Consider the following 17,171-nt stretch of genomic DNA (forward strand, 5'->3'; position numbering starts at 1 on the left):
GTTCAATTTTTTTCCTGTCAAAAAAAAAAAGGATAATTTCTTGTGATTGATATTTCGGATTTTTCATGAAATACCCCCGAATTATGGCGTAATTCACCAAATGCCCCTCGACTTTCAGAAATTCACCAAATGCCCCTCACAAATGACTTAATACCCAAAATACCCTTACTAATGACGCGCCGTTAGTCCTCTGTTAGCCTAATTTTTAAATTCACCAAATACCCCTATTTTATTACTTATTTCATATAATACCCCTATTCTGAAACTTAATTCACCAAATACACATAACTTAAAATTACCCATTTTGATGCTCAGCGGCTAGTTTTATGTTTGAAAATTAGCCGTTGCTTATTGTTTGCTTATAAAAACCCCTTTTCTGACTATTTATTGTAGTTTTTCTATTGTTTTGTTAATTTCATATCATTTTTGTCATGAGTTTTCTTTCAAAATCATCATCCACACCCATGAATCCACATATGTAAGAGTCCCAAACAATTTCTAATATTATGGGAGGAAATTTCCATCCGAGGCTCCGATACAACACTCAGTAAGTTTCAATTATGATCCAATAAGTTCAGGCCTCATCCAGTAAAGACAATGCACTTTAGCTGAGCAAAAGGCCAAAAAACCCCATTTTCAAAGGGATCTTATGTAAGTGAAGCTGAAGTAATTCAATCTAAAGCTAACACCTTAATTTTCTTATTGTCCGAATGGTAAAGAAACTAAGAAATCAAGTTCAATAACACATACATTTTTATCACAACCTCGATTTCAACTTGGATTCATGATGTGAAAATCTTGAGTTTGGAGGCAAATCTTTGTGCCAAGATTCATGTTTTTTCACTGGTTCATGAGCTTTGGAACATACCTTAGTTTCATTTTTTTTCTTGTTCCCTCAAATCCAAAAACAGACATTTGTCCATAAATCTGACCATGTCAATAGGACCTAGCTCAAAAGAAAAGTGGGAAAACCTTTATGCCTCGACTGTAAGGTTGAGAGAAAGTTAGGAGATTGAAGAAAGATGTTTAGAGGCAGTAGAGACAGGAGACAAAAGGGAGTTAACGTTAAATATGTGGCATGGAAGCAATAGAAGCCAAGGTAGCTGGAACATATGCGTTAGAATAAAATTAATAAGAGCTTTATTTTTAATCTGTTTGCATATGTTAAAGATATTTCCCATATTGAAAAAGGAATACCTTCCGATTGCGTGGTAAATATAATTAATTGGTCACATAAAGAATAAGGTACAAAAGAAGTAGCTATTTTCTTGAAGAGTTGCGACGTTTTGAGGTGTTTTTAGGAGTGTTTTCTGTTTTAGTGTTGTACCGGAGCTTCAGATTGAGTGTTGTATCAGATATTCGGATGTCAAAGTTTCTCCCATGATAACAAAATTTATTTAGGACTCTTACATATGTGGACTCATTGGGTGTGGATGATGATTTTGAAAGAAAACTCATGACAAAAATGATATGAAATTAACAAAATAATAGGAAAACTACAATAAACAGTCAGAAAAAGAGTATTTATAAGCAAACAATAAGCAACGGCTAATTTTCAAACACAAAAACTAGCCGTTGAGCATCAAAATGAGTAATTTTAAGTTATTGGTATTTGGTGAATTAAGTTTCTGAATAAGGGTATTTGGTGAAATCAGTATTAAAATAGGGGTATTTGGTGAATTTGAAAATTAGGTTAACGGAGGACTAACGGCGCATCATTAGTAAGGGTATTTTGGGTATTAAGTCATTTGTGAGGGGCATTTGGTGAATTACTGAAAGTCGAGGGGCATTTGGTGAATTACGCCAAAATTCGGGGGTATTTCATGAAAAATCCGTTGATATTTTCTGGAAATTTTATTCAAATTCTGAACCAAAAAACACAAACAACAAGCACAAAATTTTCTGGAAATTCCGCTTGACTTGTTGGTGTAATTTCGTACATGCACTCGTGACCCAGTAATAAAGAAATTCAAACCAACGAATTGCAGAATTACAGCCCAAAAAACAAAAAACCTAAAGCTAACCTCCGTTCTCTCTCTTCGCCTCCTTTGTTAAATCGCCGCCTACCACTACCGCCTACCTGCTGCTAGTCTGTTACCAGCCCCGCCTCCGCCGGCAGCCACGCATCTCGCTGCCCGCAGGCCGCAGCCGTCGACGCAGACCCGCATCAACACTCGCAGATTCACAGACGGCATCAGCTCGTTCCTTCGAGGCCTCGACACAGTCACGCAAAGTCGCGGACCCTGGCCCCTAGTAGGCCAGTCGCAGCCGGCAGCCCGCACTAGCACGGTAGCAGTGATTTTCGATTTTCGAGGAAGACGAAAATTTGTGGAGGTGAATTGCGTTTACTCCCTTTAATTTAATCGCTTTAAATCTTCAATTCAAAGTTATTTTACGTTTTGAATGTTATATTTGATGGAATTTTGCTTGATTTTCTAAAAATTGGTGTTACTTGTTAGTGTTCATTAATTTTTAGTTTGTTTGACTAAATAATCTGAAAACAGGAAATGATAAATGGACAATGATTGAGCATTTGAGCTAACCTCCGTTCTCTGTCTTCGCCTCCTTTGTCAAATCGCCGCCTACCACTACCGCCTACCTGCTGCTAGTCTGTTACCAGCCCCGCCGCCGCCGGCAGCCACGCATCTCGCCGCCCGCAGGCCGCAGCCGTCGACGCAGACCCGCATCAGCACTCGCAGATTCACAGACGGCATCAACTTGTTCCTTCGAGGCCTCGACACAGTCACGCAAAGTCGCAGACCTTGACCCCTAGTCGGCCAGTCGCAGCCGGCAGCCCGCACTAGCACGGCAGCAGTGATTTTCGAGGAAGACGGAAATTTGTGGAGGTGAATTGCGTTTATTCCTTTAATTTATTCGCTTTAAATCTTTAATTCAAAGTTATTTTACGTTTTGAATGTTATATTTGATGGAATTTGCTTGTTTTCTGAAAATTGGTGTTACTTGTTAGTGTTCATTAATTTTTAGTTTGTTTGACTCAATAATCTGAAAACAGGAAAATGATAAATTAACAATGATTGAGCATTTGAGCTATGGAAATGAAATTAATGGGTTTTGGATTTGAATTTTATTGAATTTTAATTAATGGGTTTTGGATTTGAATTTTATTGAATTTTAATTAATGGATTTTGGATTTGAATTTTCATTCAATTACTTTGCTTTTCAATTGACAAGATTTTGTTGAACTTTTGAAGTGTTTTTCTTATTTGAATTTTCTGATTTTTAATGTTTGAATTAGTTAATTGTTGCACTTAGAATCATGATTAGGTTTTGTTCTAGTTTAATCCTAGTTCTAATCATGCTTTTGGATGTAGAATTGGGGATTTTGGAGATTATTTTGTGATTGTTAGTGTGATTAAATTGATTAAAGGATTAATTGACCAGAATAATCCTAACTTTGGGTGTTTTGCTTTTAATAATCCAACTAGGAGTTATTTTTTAATAATCCAAACTTTTACACCTATTGACTTTTAACGGACCTAGCAGGTAAGTTACCTGCTGTAGCCATTTTCACGTATGACGTGGCACTGACGTGGCAATAGGCAGTTTTTTTTTTAAAAAACAATGCATTTATTTCCCCTTATTTATTTCTTTGATAAATCTCTTTATAACCCTTGTTTCTCATGCATTTCTCCATTTTCTTTGATTCTCCGCCTAAAATTTTAAATTTTTTCATGCCTCATATTTTAATGTGATATTTAATTGATAAACGAAGTAGACGAAGACAACTATCTGTTAAATTCACCTGATCCATCGGGTGTGTTCCTTTGAGTGATTAATTCGGGCTTTTTGTTACATTATCTTTATCGTCGTTGGCATCATCATCCTCCCCAAAACACAGGGGCATTACATAATATAAACATTAATCACCTGTTAAATAGTAAGAGCACTGGGTATAGTAAGAGCACTGGGTTATATTGGAATTATGATCCATAGTCAAACTAGGGATCGTGTTGAGTCGAATCGGGTTTTTTCACCCCTAATAATGCTACAGAATGTGCCAAATTAAACAAATAACACAAGGTCCAAAAAAATGTCAAAATACAATCTAAGTTCCAACAAACTTAATGGCATTCTCCAAGGTTAAACATACGAGCAAAAAACACTTGAAAACCAGTTAAATCTTGGACGTTACAACTGGTGAATTTTAAACACATACAGTAACTGATATGTTTTGGTTTCAAAAAGTTAGATAAGTTGTTGATTTTTCATCCATTTACTGAGTTGGTTGACTTAAAGTGGATGCTTGGTTTGGCTGGCTTGCAAAGATGGGTTGCTTGTTAACCAATCTAGGCCTACCCCTTGGTCTACCAGATTTTGTAGGAAGCTGTAACATGAAAATAAGGCCAATAAGAATTAACAGCAACAAAAATGTTAACATAAAAACAACAAAAAACTTTAACAATGCCTTACATTTGTTAGTGTTGAACCATCATCTGCGATGTAAATTCCAACACCAACTGGTACCTGCATCATATACGATATCATAAAAGATTAGCATCAGCATAACAACATAATCATGAAAACAACATTACTCCCTCCGTCCCAGATTAGTTGTTACACTTTCCTTTTTCGTCTGTCCCATATTAGTTGTTACACTTCTAAATTAGGAATCACCCTACAATTATTATATTGTCTCTCTCTTCCCAGTTCCCACTAGATTTTTTTTTGTCCTCACACCCTCTCTCATTCAATTAAAAAATACCCCACTAACTCCTATCACATCTACTTTTTTAATAGAATAACATTTGATAACCAAACAACCACTTATCACCTAAAACTTTGTGCAAAGGTAAGTGTAACAATTAATCTGGGACGGAGGGAGTAATAAAACTACATCAGATACATGAAACAACACGACTCATGAACTGACATGATTTTTTCCTCTACCTCTTCCTTGACCTGTTTTACTTCCATTCACACCCCCTCTTCCTCTTCCTGTCGTGTTTGCAACCCCTTTCCCTTTTCCAGTACTATTTGCATTAATTTTCCCTCTTCCACCACTGGTGCTTCCACCCCTTGATCCCTGACCAACTCTGATCATCCTTCCACCTTTGCCAAGTTGGCTGGGTTGGGCAGTTGCTGAGTGGTGTGCTTGTGACGGTTGTGTATCCTGCAACTGAACCGACAACGTGTTGTTGAACCGACAACGTGTTGTTTTGTGGATGTACAGAAGAAAGAACAGTAGTGGAACTTGATGTTGCTCTTGAATGTGGTTGTTGGCCATCATTCCTTGGCCTCCCCCTTGGTCTTTTTGGAGCCGGTTCTCTTGGAATAGTCGTGTCCCTATTTGGACATCTTCTTTTATTGTGCCCTTTGACAAGACACAAACTACATGTCATCTCCACACCAACTCTGTTCAATGAACCAGGCTTTTCGGGGTTTTTTCATAAGGATCCTAAATCCTATTTCTTCTAGGTTTTCTAGGGCCTATCTTAATGGGTGGTGGGTCTAAGTGGCTCTGAATTCTAGGCCAATGTCTTTCTCCCTCCAATGGTGGAACGGAGCCTGTGCATAACATGCTATTTATCATAAATAACCAAACCTAATCAAAGAATAATGATGCATACATATCCATACTTAATCATAAAATGTTAGATGCTTAACTTAGAGAACACAACCATACTTAACCATAACTTGGAAAACAAAATCATACCTGCATAAGCACTCAAGTATGAATCCCTCTTATAGTAGTCATCAACAAACTCCTCAGCTTCTTTATTCTGGAAGTAGATACAAGCAACATCATGGCTGCAAGGGATTCCAACCATATCCCATTTCCGGCATGTACAAGTTTTTGCATCTAAGTCAACCACCAACTTATCAAGGTAGTAATTAATATTGAAGAGGTGATCACTCGATGGAATAACATCACAGATTGCAGCCTTGAGCTTCTCATCTTCCAACCGTGCTTGAATCCTTGGTCAAAGGATTGACGTTGCCTTTTGCATTTCCTGCCTCTTGGAAACCAGTCTCTGCATAAGGGCAGCTCTAATGTCTTCTAACATGTAGATGAGATGCTTTGTTCTTGCTTGGATTATATAACCATTAAAGGTTTCTGCCATATTGTTAGTAATTGCATCATCCAGGCTCTGCAAAAAAATCTTGGATTGTATCCTTTAAAATCAGTGGCAGCATCTACGTTGATCGCTTCCAATTCAGCTAAGGCGTCATTGTAGTCTGCCAGATTGAAAGCCTTTGCAATTTTCCAAAATGCAGCTCTATCTTATTCCCTCTGTAGGTCTTGTGCCACAAGGCAAAGATATGTCTAGCACAATGCCTATGTTCTGCTTTCGGGAAGACATTTTTTACACCATTTAAAATTGCCTGATTGGGGAACAAAAAAAAAGCAGAAAACATAATACAAGAATTAAAATAGAAGAAAGTGAAGATGATAAATTTATAGAAAGAAGGTAGAGGTTACCTGATGCTCATCAGAAATGATTGCAATGCCTTCTCCTTCACCTAGATTAAGACATGATTTTAACTGGTCAAAGAACCACTCCCATGAAAGGTTGTTTTCACCCTCCATAGCTGCCCAAGCCACAAGAAACATTTGATCATTTCCATCTCTCCCAACAACAGAAAGTAGTTGTCCACCTAAAAATGTTTTCAAGAAACATGCATCTACACACAATACCTTCCTACATCCCTCCATCCATCCTTTTTGCAGACCTTCAAAACAACAAAACAACCTCTGAAACACAGGTGGGAATGGTTGCTTAGTCACATCGGTAACTAGGTCTAAGTGCGTACCAAGACTACAAGCCTTCAATGCAGCCACATAACTCTCAACTTTGTTGTAATGGTCATGCATAGAACCATGTAACAACCTATGAGCTGCATATTTGACCTTGTAAGCGAAATCTCTTTTGACCAACACCTTGTATGCTCGTCTAATACACTCCATAATTTCTTTGGCGGGCCAATGTGGTCTACTCTTAAAGACATCAACAAATTGTTTCGCAACCCAACTATCCTTTAACTGTCTATTCTTCTTCATATTTCTATGGCATGTATGCTCACTGAACACCCTCTTAACAATCAGAGTTGCCCTTCTAGATTCCCACGATGCATACACATAAAAAGGGCAATTCTCAACGCACTTCACTCCTAACCTTTGCTGCCTTTTTTTGTTGCTAACTCTAAATGTCACATTCCTCCCCTGTAAGACTGCATAATTAGCCACATCCTGTCTGAAACTATGTCTGAAACTATCTCGTGTTGCAAATCTTTGCCCCACTTTCCACTTAAACTGTGAGAAATCGGTGTGAGGGCTAACAAGAAGTCTCGGTCTTATTTTTCTACCCACTTTCAGATCTTCATCTGAACTATCAGGTGGTGTGTGTATTTCATCATCACTCTCCGCGTATTCATTCACATATCCACCAACACTTGGCCTTTCTCCTTCCCCGATTTCTGCAGCTTCTTGTTGTGAACCTAGCTTACCCTTATATGCTTCTCTTTCAAGTTGTTGAGCTAGTTCAACAAGATTATTATTACAAGCCTTCACTCTCTCCCTAGCTGTTTTATATTCATCATCACTATTCTCCGATTCAAACTGCAACTCCTCATTGATAATCCGTTCCTTTTCTTCTTCTTCGAAGTCAAGATCCTTATCATCTTCCCCACCTTGACCAGTCTCAGCAAAATCTCCATCTTCATAACCAAAGTCTTCACCAATCACCACTCTCCACATCATCACAAATTTCTCCAATTACCTCACTCTTCTTATAGACTAACTTCCCTTTATCATGAAAAGGATCATAGATAGGATCATAGATAGGATCACTGTCACTCTCATCACTAAAATTGCCTACCAGATCAGTAAAATTTAAAGGACTCTCAGGCCTTGGATCATTCCACTCATATGAGTTTAGAAAGTCACTATAATTTTGTAGAGGTGAAGAGTGTGTGGGAAATATAGAAAGAAGGACGTGAAGTAGTGTTTGTTGCTGGTTGTGAAAATATTGGCAAAGAGCTAGGGTTTCAGGGGTTAGATCTGAAGTTTGTGTGGATAATGTATGTTTAGTCATTAATGATGAGGTGGAAGCAACTTTTTGGGTGGATGATGATCTGGCAACATCTTTTTTAGAAAGAAGTTTTTCTGGTGTGGCAAAATCCTCAAAACAGTGAGTTGTTTACTTATAAAAATTGTTTGTTTTTTCGTAGGACTTGACCTCACTGGAGTAATGACAGTTTTAGATGATGGACCCCTCTTTGGTTGGATTTTTTGAGGTCTAAAAGACTGGTTTACGCCAAAGGTGGTTCATCTAATCCATGAAGCAAATACACCTCCACGCACCTAAATTTTGAAGCTAAATTAGCCAACTCCAAACAATCTTTATCATTAATCACCTTCCTTAAACCATTGACTAAAGTAAGGTTTGGAATTAAATATGATACTCCTTCAATCTTTCTATACTCCCCACATTTCTTACCCAAATCTATAAGATCCCAGTAACATAATTCATCAGGGTCTACCTCAAACGTCCTACCTCTACCTCCCTCATAAATTAAGGCACCATTTGCAACATTTTTAAACACCCCTCCATGCCAGATTTTCAAAGTAACAGCATCAAATGGATTAACCATTCCAACCTAACCAAGTACAATTTTCAAATAATAAGAACATTGCAGCATGGTTATAGGCAATCTGGTATAAAGTCAATTGACAGTAATGTTATGGCGGGGAGAGAGAAGCGAGAGAGGGAGAGTGACAGTACATAGAAGGTTTCCTTTTTGTTTTTTGATTTCTTTTACAGTAGATGAAAAACGAAAATGGTGTAACTTTGGGTGAATGGATATGGAATGAATGACGTGTATCAAGTTTTTTAGAAGAAAACTAAAGGCCCAAGTCCAAATATGCAAGTGTTTACCACTTTAACCGGTTATCAGTTTTTAGGGCTGTTAAAAGTAATTGGGTGTAATAGTTTGGATTATTAAAAAAAAAATCATAGTTGGGATTAATAAAAGCGAAATGTTCAAAGTTGGGATTTTTCTCGTCAATTTTTCCTTGATTAAATGATGTTTGATTCCATCTTTGTTTGCTACATTTAATCGGAAATTTTAGGGTTTCCGTTTGTTGCTATGCGGTAAAAATGGTAGATTCGCTAATTATGTTGTAAATGGTTTAGCTATTGATTTCATCCTAGCAATTCACAAGTAATTTAATTTCGTTATAATATAAATTATTATTTTTTCCTGAAATTTCCCGTGTTCCCCCTTTTAATTTAGGGCTAGGGTTTTTGTTTTGGTTTGGGGGAAAATGAGCGTTTAATTATAGGCATTGTAATTGTTTACCAAATTGAGAATTGTTGTATTTAACTAAAAATGGTGAATGTTGAATTGCTTGACTTATTTGGGTATCGGATCAACGCGAATTTGTATAATAATGGTCGTGTTTGTCTTAGTTTGTTGAACACTTGATCGAGTAAAAGTTTGAGAAATGGGATCCTAATAATTCTAGTATTCTCCAAGTTTGAATCTTTAGTTTAATTAATTTTGCATTGTGTAATAATGGCCGTGTTTGTCTTCGTTTGTTAAACACTTGATCTGGTAAAAGTTTGAGAAATGGGATCCTAATAATTCTAGTATTCTCCAAAGTTAGAATCTTTAGTTTAATTAATTTTGCATTGTGTAATAATCTGATGGAATTTTTTTATTTGATCATAATGTGATTAGGTTGATTTGTAAATGGAGGTTACTGGAGTAGTAAAAGTTGTGGGTCGCCTTGACACCATTGCTCTAGTTAGGGAATCATTACGTAAGGATTCTCAAACTTTTCTTGACCATTGTCTTGGTTTGGGAGGTCTTTTCAGAGTTTTATCATTAGAGAAACATTCCATTTTGTCGCACTTTGTGTCAAAGGTGTTGAGCTATTATAATCACACTTCCAACACCTTTGACATTAATGGGCATAAACTAGGAATAACACTACAAGATGTGTTATTTCTAGCTAAATTGCGCATTGATGGCAAACCAGTCCTCATCCAAGAATACAGTAGTAAGCATTCTGCTACTGTATTCGTAGATGAGGAGATCTCTGATGTTTCAGCGGCCAAGTTGTACAAGATAATCTACAACACCGAGATCGAATGGAAGAAGCGGAAAATGGCATTGTTGATGCTTATTGCACGGTGCTTCATAATGCCGTCCACCGATGGGCTAAGTATGTATTCCCCCTTCTTTGAAGTGCTAAGTGATCCAGATACCACATCTGCCACTTATGCATGGGGAGCAGCCATGCTAGCTTTTCTTCAGCATCACCTGGAAAAATGGGGTCAATGTAAGGAGAACAAATTAGCTGGCAATGTATGGCTATTGGTGGTAAGCAATTTTTTTTATCAATTTTTTTTTTGTTATTTTGTTATTTTTTTAAAATGTGAATGTGATTGTGACTGTATTGTGTCTAGTGCTTCTTCTTGGTGCGGATCCCAAAGCTCTGGGACTGTTTAGGCCTTGAATCAGTGAGAGGTGAGTTGGAGGCGAGGCCATTGGATGAGCACGAGCTTCCTATGAGGTGGATAATTGAAAAGGTGGCTACAAAATCCATGGACCGCCGGGGAAGTTACGTAAAGAAGATGCATGAGCTTTTTGAGAGTCTTGAAGATGAGGTATGTTTTTAAGGCAAATTTGCGAAAGACCACCTTTTTTAATTTTTTTGCAAAAACAGACCTTAAACTAACTTAAATTTGCGAAAAACAACCTAAATGAGTTTTCAGGCGTTGACCCAACGTTTTCCGGCTTGACTTGCCCGGTTTTACTAATTACACCCTCTTTCCCTCCCCTTTTCCCACTTAAAACTAACTTGGTGCCAAAAGTAAAAAAAAATAATCCCCCAAAATTTCTATCTTCTCTGTTCTTCCTTCCCCCAAATTTTTTTTCGCCCAATCTTCTTGCTGAATCATTCGGATTAAATTGCTGCAATTGTTTTTCAATTAACTGTTTTTCGACATTCTACAACTAAATTTCGGTTGTTTTTGTTCATTAATTTTGTGTAATTTTAATGAAGAAAAGTTAGGGTTTAGGTTGGTTTGTGAAAAAGTTGTAGAGTGAACATGAGTCGTCTTAATATGCAATCTGGTATAAAGTCAATTGAAGAAGAATCTGAAGTTACCTCATCTGACAAAGCTGCTTTATCATGTATGAATAACTCAGAAATTGGCGCTGTATTGGCAATGATGAGAAGGAATCTGAGATTGGGTGGTCGATACATGTCAGGGGATGACCAATTAGAGCATTCTCTTATCTAGTCTTTGAAAGCATTACGTAATCATACCAACTTTTATGAAAGGTCTTTTTAAACTTAGCCTGAATAGGATATTTATCTGACTACTGTCTGTAGAACAAAGCAAAGCCACACTTAATGCTCATGTTTGGTCTGTTCAAAGTTCATGTTCTGTCTGTTTTAGACTTTCAGTGTGGGGATTCTAACTAAGTTCCATCTTTAGCTAATGATGTCCTCACCGTGTTACTAGTAACCGTTGATCAGGTGTCTTATTTTGGTTTTCCTTTCGTCGTGGGTTGGATGCTATCATCAGCTGGTATCCTTCTTTACATCTTACTACTTGTTTTCTCCCTCCACCTAAAACATAGGCCGAATATATGGTACTAAATTTATAGGGTTTTTTGTAGTTTGTCTCCTTTTTTTGATGATTGTGGAAATACTTCCCTACCGTACAGGCAGGAAGGTCCATTTAACTCCTAGGTGATGTGTACCTAGGAAGCACAAAAATGGCAACAGAAGCAGAAATGGAAACTTGGGAATGTTAAATTCTCAAGAACTATAAAACAGGGAAACTATGCTGCAATCTATATAAAATGTGACATGAAATAAGTTTTATAACCGTAAGTACCAAAACTAAAGCCAAATTACCCTGATCTATTTGTTTTTGTTTGGCTTGTTGGAAAACATATAGTGGCTGCAGCCTTAAGTTGTTGTTCCTAGGTGTGACTCAAAGTGCTTGTTTGCTGTTTTGTTGACAGGATATTTGCTGGACACCCTATGCCTCATGGCTGCTTCCAGACGAGCTTAAACAAGATAAGCCGTTTGTGACTCGTCTTGGCCCTATTTTTTGCAACAATTTTGTGGTTCATCATAAACCACATATTGTTGCAAAACAATTTGGCCAAGTAGACGTAAACTTGGAAGGTCATAAACTCAGCTTTTTTGATCATAGAATTCGATTTGTGAATAATCGTGGGTCTCATGGCCACAATTATACCGAGTCGTACAAGATTGAATTGCTTATGTGGAATCAAAAGCTCTGTTTCCTAGAAGATGAGTCAGAAATAGAAGAAAATGAGGGTGACCGGATTCCGCGGAGGGGCAATCGTTGTTTAATCGTTGAGCCACTTGTCTAGTGATGGTAAGATGTATATCCATCCATAACTGTCAATTTTAGCGAGTGTTGAGGTTTATGGAAATGACAAGTTCCCAGCATTTAGCAAGTTAATTTGTAAAATGAATGAAGAGGTCGGCATATAAATATATAAATAGTAAAATGTGTGATCCTGATTATTTTAATTTTTGGGCATTTAAATTTTTTTAATTTCCTTGATGTTATTATTCTAAAAAGGTTTTTTTTGTTTGTAATTTAATCCTCATCAAACTATAAGAGATGGGAGGAGGATATTGAGAAATGGCAAGACCCGGTGCTGAAGGATGATAGACTGCCAGAATGGTAGGAAATTATGAAACTTGGAAGATACTATAATTGCTTTTAGTAGTTATGGCACACTATAATTGCTTTTCTCCTCTTTAGATCTGTGTGTTTTCACTTTTCAGTATACTTTCCTAGTGTCAAGTTAGCTAACTTTTCTTCCCTTTTGCAGGTACAATTTTACACTGTTTAATGAACTATACTTTCTGGTAGCTGGTGGGACTGTTTGGATAGGTACTAATTGACAGTTGTCATGTTTTTTGAAATATGCATCTGTTGGCCATCAGAATCATGCAAGGGGCAATTGATGTTTTCTCCATTTTTGCCTCTTTCACATATAAATGAATTTTCATTGCAGACTCGGCTGAGGCAGCTGGAAGTTCTTTATATGATAAAAAGCAGCCGACAAAAGACGAGAACACAAAGTTTACGTCAGCAGAAAAGGTAGACTCTAAAGGCTTGGTATTTGAGCATAGAAATGGGGCAAATGTTGATAAGGCCGATGCTGGAAAAGGAAATGTTTTAGAGGAGATAGTAGTACCCTTGAGAAAAGCTAAGCAGCCGTTTTCTTTGGCAGAACCCCAGGATGAGTGTAATGATGTGGGTAGATTTCTTTATCTGGAAGGAGTGGAATACGTAATGTGGTGCACATATGATGTGCATTTCTATGCATCTTTTGCACTGCTTGATTTGTTTCCCAAAATTGAACTTAGTATTCAACGTGAATTCGCCAAAGCTGTCCTGTCTGAGGATGGTAGAAAAGTACGATTCCTAGCTGAAGGTAACTGGGGAATTCGCAAAGTAAGAGGAGCTGTTCCTCATGATCTGGGAACACATGACCCGTGGAAAGAGATGAATGCTTATAATATACACGATACAAGCAAATGGAAGGATTTGAACCCCAAGTTTGTACTCCAGGTCTACAGAGATTTCGCAGCAACAGGAGACATGGCATTTGGAATTGATGTTTGGCCTTCTGTTCGTGCTGCCATGGAGTATATGGACCAGTTTGACATGGATGGTGATGGCCTTATAGAGAATGATGGATTTCCAGATCAGACATATGATACATGGACAGTTCATGGAGTCAGTGCTTACTGTGGCTGTCTATGGCTTGCAGCACTTCAGGCTGCAGCAGCAATGGCTTTCCAATTAGGTCACGAGGAATTTGGTGAAAAATACAAGAGAAAATTTCAGATGGCCAAACATGCGTTTGAAGCCAAGCTGTGGAATGGCTCTTACTTCAATTATGACTCTGGATCAAGTAGTAACAGTAAATCTATTCAAGCTGATCAATTAGCTGGACAGTGGTACACAGCTTCGTCTGGGTTGCCTAATCTCTTCGATGACTTCAAAATCAAGAGCACCCTGCAGAAATTCTTTGATTACAATGTCATGAAAGTTAAAGGAGGCAGGGCAGGTGCTGTAAATGGGATACATCCCAACGGAAAGGTGGATGAGACCTGCATGCAATCACGTGAAATTTGGACTGGAGTTACTTATGCTGTGGCTGCTAAAATGATTCTTGCAGGGATGGAGGAGCAGGCCTTCTCAACTGCTGAAGGAATTTTCATTGCTGGATGGTCTGAAGACGGATATGGGTAAGGTGTATTTTTATTTTACTGTAGCGAATCTTCTTTGCTTACTTATTCTCTCTCCTAAGAGTGTCATTTGTCATTATACTCTTACCAATCACAGACATTATTTTGGTGGCCGAAGAGATTTTCTGACTTGCACAATCTCACCTTTTCCCTCGTCTATTTTGTTACTTGTCAGTTGTCACTGTCACTTCTGCATATTTTTATTTATTTTTCCGTCTACAATCTAGCACCCTTCGTCCGATGCAACCATAAATATTGGCTTTCTGGAGGATATTTTTCATTTGTGGTTTGCGGTTCTACACATAATATTTTTAAGAAGTTGTCACCTATGTTTGCTTAGTTAATGATGATTAGAACTTAGTAGGAGTGGACATGAACGTTCTCTTCACACTGACCTTGTCCTCAAAATCTTCTTAGGGGCACAGTGGGAGGGATTGGTAATTAAAGCTTATCGTGATTGAAGCGACAATCTAATGATATAGTTCCGGCCATCCGGGTGACTAAAATAAAATAAATAAAAGTCTAGATCTCTGAAAACAAATTTAGAGGATTTTGAATTTGAAGTGTCCAAGCAATGTGAAAAAAGGTCAAGTGATCACTGAAGAGCACTAAAAAGTAAATCAAGCACAAGTGAAACTCAATAATCAATATTCCACTCTTCTCCTAATATTTACATCGTATCGCTTGACATATCTGAAAACAATAACCCGAACATAATTCCAGACTACACCCTAATAGAAATAAATAAACTAAATACTACTAGATAAATAAGTAAATAAAACTCACTCAAACTTTAAGGTCATGTTTCGTTTACCTTTATGTCACTTATTTCAAGACCAATAAGTTAAAATAAGTTCAGATAATGGTTGATAAGTTCAGATAATAATTGATAAAAGGTCAGATAAGGGTCGATAAGGATTACCCAAGTACAATTTACAACTAAAATAAGTTATAGTAAGTTCAGATAAGTGAAATAAGGTGAATAGATCGGACCTTAACTCCTACTACGGATACACGTAACTAGTAGATATTAGAAATCCTAAATAAGTTATGCAGCTTTGTCCTAAATACAATCTTCTAAGAACTCCTTTGAATGTTAATACTGAGATGCCACATAATATTTTGTGTTTTGTTTATTTAATGGGCTTTATATAAGTATATACACACACAAACCACAAAACAAGTCAGACCGAAATATCAAAAAATCGATCTTAATGGCTAATCTTTTATCAGCCCAATGCTTATGCATCATCTAATGATAGGAACTGCATGCATTCTCATTTTTCAGTTAAAGATGGAACAACTATTATACACCAAATGGTCTTTCCATCTTATGATTAGTTGATCATTAGCTCATATGTATAGAACTTCTGCTCCCCTAAAGTTTAGGGTATGGGTCCAATAATCCAATTTATTTAAACCCTATGAGTTTAGGTAGGGTGTAAGTGTTCTCAGATAGGTACATTCCGTCCATATTCAGTTCCAAAGTCCAAACCCTGCTCAACCCAACCCAACCCAACCCAAACCGGCCCTATGTACCTGTCTTAAAAAATAAAGTAAACTAGAAATAGATAGAAAAAGACGACCTAAGTTCAGAAAAACAAAACAAAGCTATGGTTGGATTTTTGTGGCCATTTTCTTTTTTGTGCATTATGTGCTTGTAGAAAATTGGACGACATAAAACTGGATAGTAGTAAGTTTTGAACCTAGGCTGGACTCGTACAGTCATACACCCATACTCTATGCGTTCAGGTAACCTTCTTATTTCTTTGACCTATGGGTCCAAGTCTTACTAGGACTCATCCATTGCCAACCCTAGTTCATACACTGGGATGTCATTCTTTGTTGGTTTGTGTTTTAGAACCTTTTTGTGGGTGTACCAGGTTGTGTTTTATCTGTAAAACCGTCTTTCAGCAACATCCAAGTTTCCTTCTAAGGGGTGGTATTATTTAGTAATTTAATTTTTTCCATTGTTTTTTCTCATTTTGTAGATATTGGTTTCAAACCCCGGAGGCTTGGACAATGGATGGCCATTTCCGTTCTCTAATTTACATGAGGCCGTTGGCAATTTGGGAAATGCAGTGGGCATTATCCATGCCTACAGCAGTTATTGAGGCGCCTAAGATTAACATAATGGACAGGTCTGATTTGCCTGCTTTAAGTTCAAGATCCACTCACAACGAGGCAGGTGGAAGAAAGGCCTCAAGAAAAATGAAGTGTTTCGGGAACTCAGTGTTTAGTTGGGCATGTTAAATGTGTGTATATTGCTTTTTTCTAGCAGAAATATTAGTTGCTAGATCCTTCAGTCTTCAATCCTTACACCTATTAATCCTATTAATCCTCCCTTACCTCTACCAGCCTTTGTTGTCTCAGGATGGCAGGGGTATGGGTCAGAGCATGATTTTTTATACAGGGATTAAACCCTAAAGACTGAGTTCCTCTGTTTCATAAAAATTGTAACGCTTTTACTTTTTGTAATACACCGACAATTCTCCATTTTCTAGAATAACCTTTTTAATAAATATAAATATACAGATTTATCAAAGTATTAGCGCCCGTGTGAAAACGTAACGACTTATTCAGAATTTTGTAGCGGAAAACATAAAACTAACTTTAAACTTATAAATAGTCAACTACGAAATTAACTCCAAAATCAACCAACAAAAATAAAGTCAACTCAACTAATTCAACAAGTTTAAAGAACAATTAAATAAACCAAAGTCAACTTAGCAAATTCATAGTAAACTACAAGCTCTCCAATCCCAAACCCCATGTTGCATCCTCACTAAAATGGGTCGCATGATCAATAAAGCATAGCCATGATCAACATACACAAGGCACGTAATTAGCAAGCTGGGTACTACATACTAAACCAATAAATGAATAT

The 17,171-nt window shown here is 37.3% G+C and overlaps 2 protein-coding genes across 2 annotated transcripts; both read left to right on the forward strand.

Annotated features, from left to right (window-relative positions):
• The first annotated feature begins 1,974 nt into the window (after window positions 1–1,974).
• Window positions 1,975–12,390, forward strand: LOC110790434 (protein MAIN-LIKE 2). The gene is made up of 5 exons (XM_021995213.2): window positions 1,975–2,334; window positions 2,505–2,846; window positions 9,703–10,347; window positions 10,434–10,634; window positions 12,007–12,390. Exons 3-5 carry the CDS (start codon window positions 9,715–9,717, stop codon window positions 12,382–12,384), a joined length of 1,212 nt encoding a protein of 403 aa, XP_021850905.2. The 5' UTR covers window positions 1,975–2,334; window positions 2,505–2,846; window positions 9,703–9,714; the 3' UTR covers window positions 12,385–12,390.
• On the forward strand, window positions 12,247–16,780 carry LOC130459072 (uncharacterized). Its single transcript, XM_056843268.1, has 5 exons — window positions 12,247–12,389; window positions 12,640–12,704; window positions 12,856–12,917; window positions 13,042–14,284; window positions 16,276–16,780. The coding sequence occupies exons 1-5, from the start codon at window positions 12,387–12,389 to the stop codon at window positions 16,535–16,537; spliced, it is 1,635 nt and encodes a 544-aa protein (XP_056699246.1). The 5' UTR covers window positions 12,247–12,386; the 3' UTR covers window positions 16,538–16,780.
• The last annotated feature ends 391 nt before the right edge of the window (window positions 16,781–17,171 follow it).

Source organism: Spinacia oleracea, chromosome 4 (genome assembly GCF_020520425.1).
Source record: "Spinacia oleracea cultivar Varoflay chromosome 4, BTI_SOV_V1, whole genome shotgun sequence".
NCBI classification, from domain to species: Eukaryota; Viridiplantae; Streptophyta; class Magnoliopsida; order Caryophyllales; family Amaranthaceae; genus Spinacia; species Spinacia oleracea.

Bases quoted from the DNA above. Each gene is read 5' to 3' on its own strand.
- LOC110790434 (XM_021995213.2), top strand. From the start codon at position 9,715: ATGGAGGTTACTGGAGTAGTAAAAGTTGTGGGTCGCCTTGACACCATT. The intron at 10,348-10,433 runs GTAAGCAATTTT...TATTGTGTCTAG, and splicing joins GCAATGTATGGCTATTGGTG to TGCTTCTTCTTGGTGCGGAT. The intron at 10,635-12,006 runs GTATGTTTTTAA...TTTTGTTGACAG, and splicing joins TTGAGAGTCTTGAAGATGAG to GATATTTGCTGGACACCCTA.
- LOC130459072 (XM_056843268.1), top strand. The intron at 12,705-12,855 runs GTAGGAAATTAT...TCCCTTTTGCAG, and splicing joins GATGATAGACTGCCAGAATG to GTACAATTTTACACTGTTTA. The intron at 14,285-16,275 runs GTAAGGTGTATT...CTCATTTTGTAG, and splicing joins TGGTCTGAAGACGGATATGG to ATATTGGTTTCAAACCCCGG.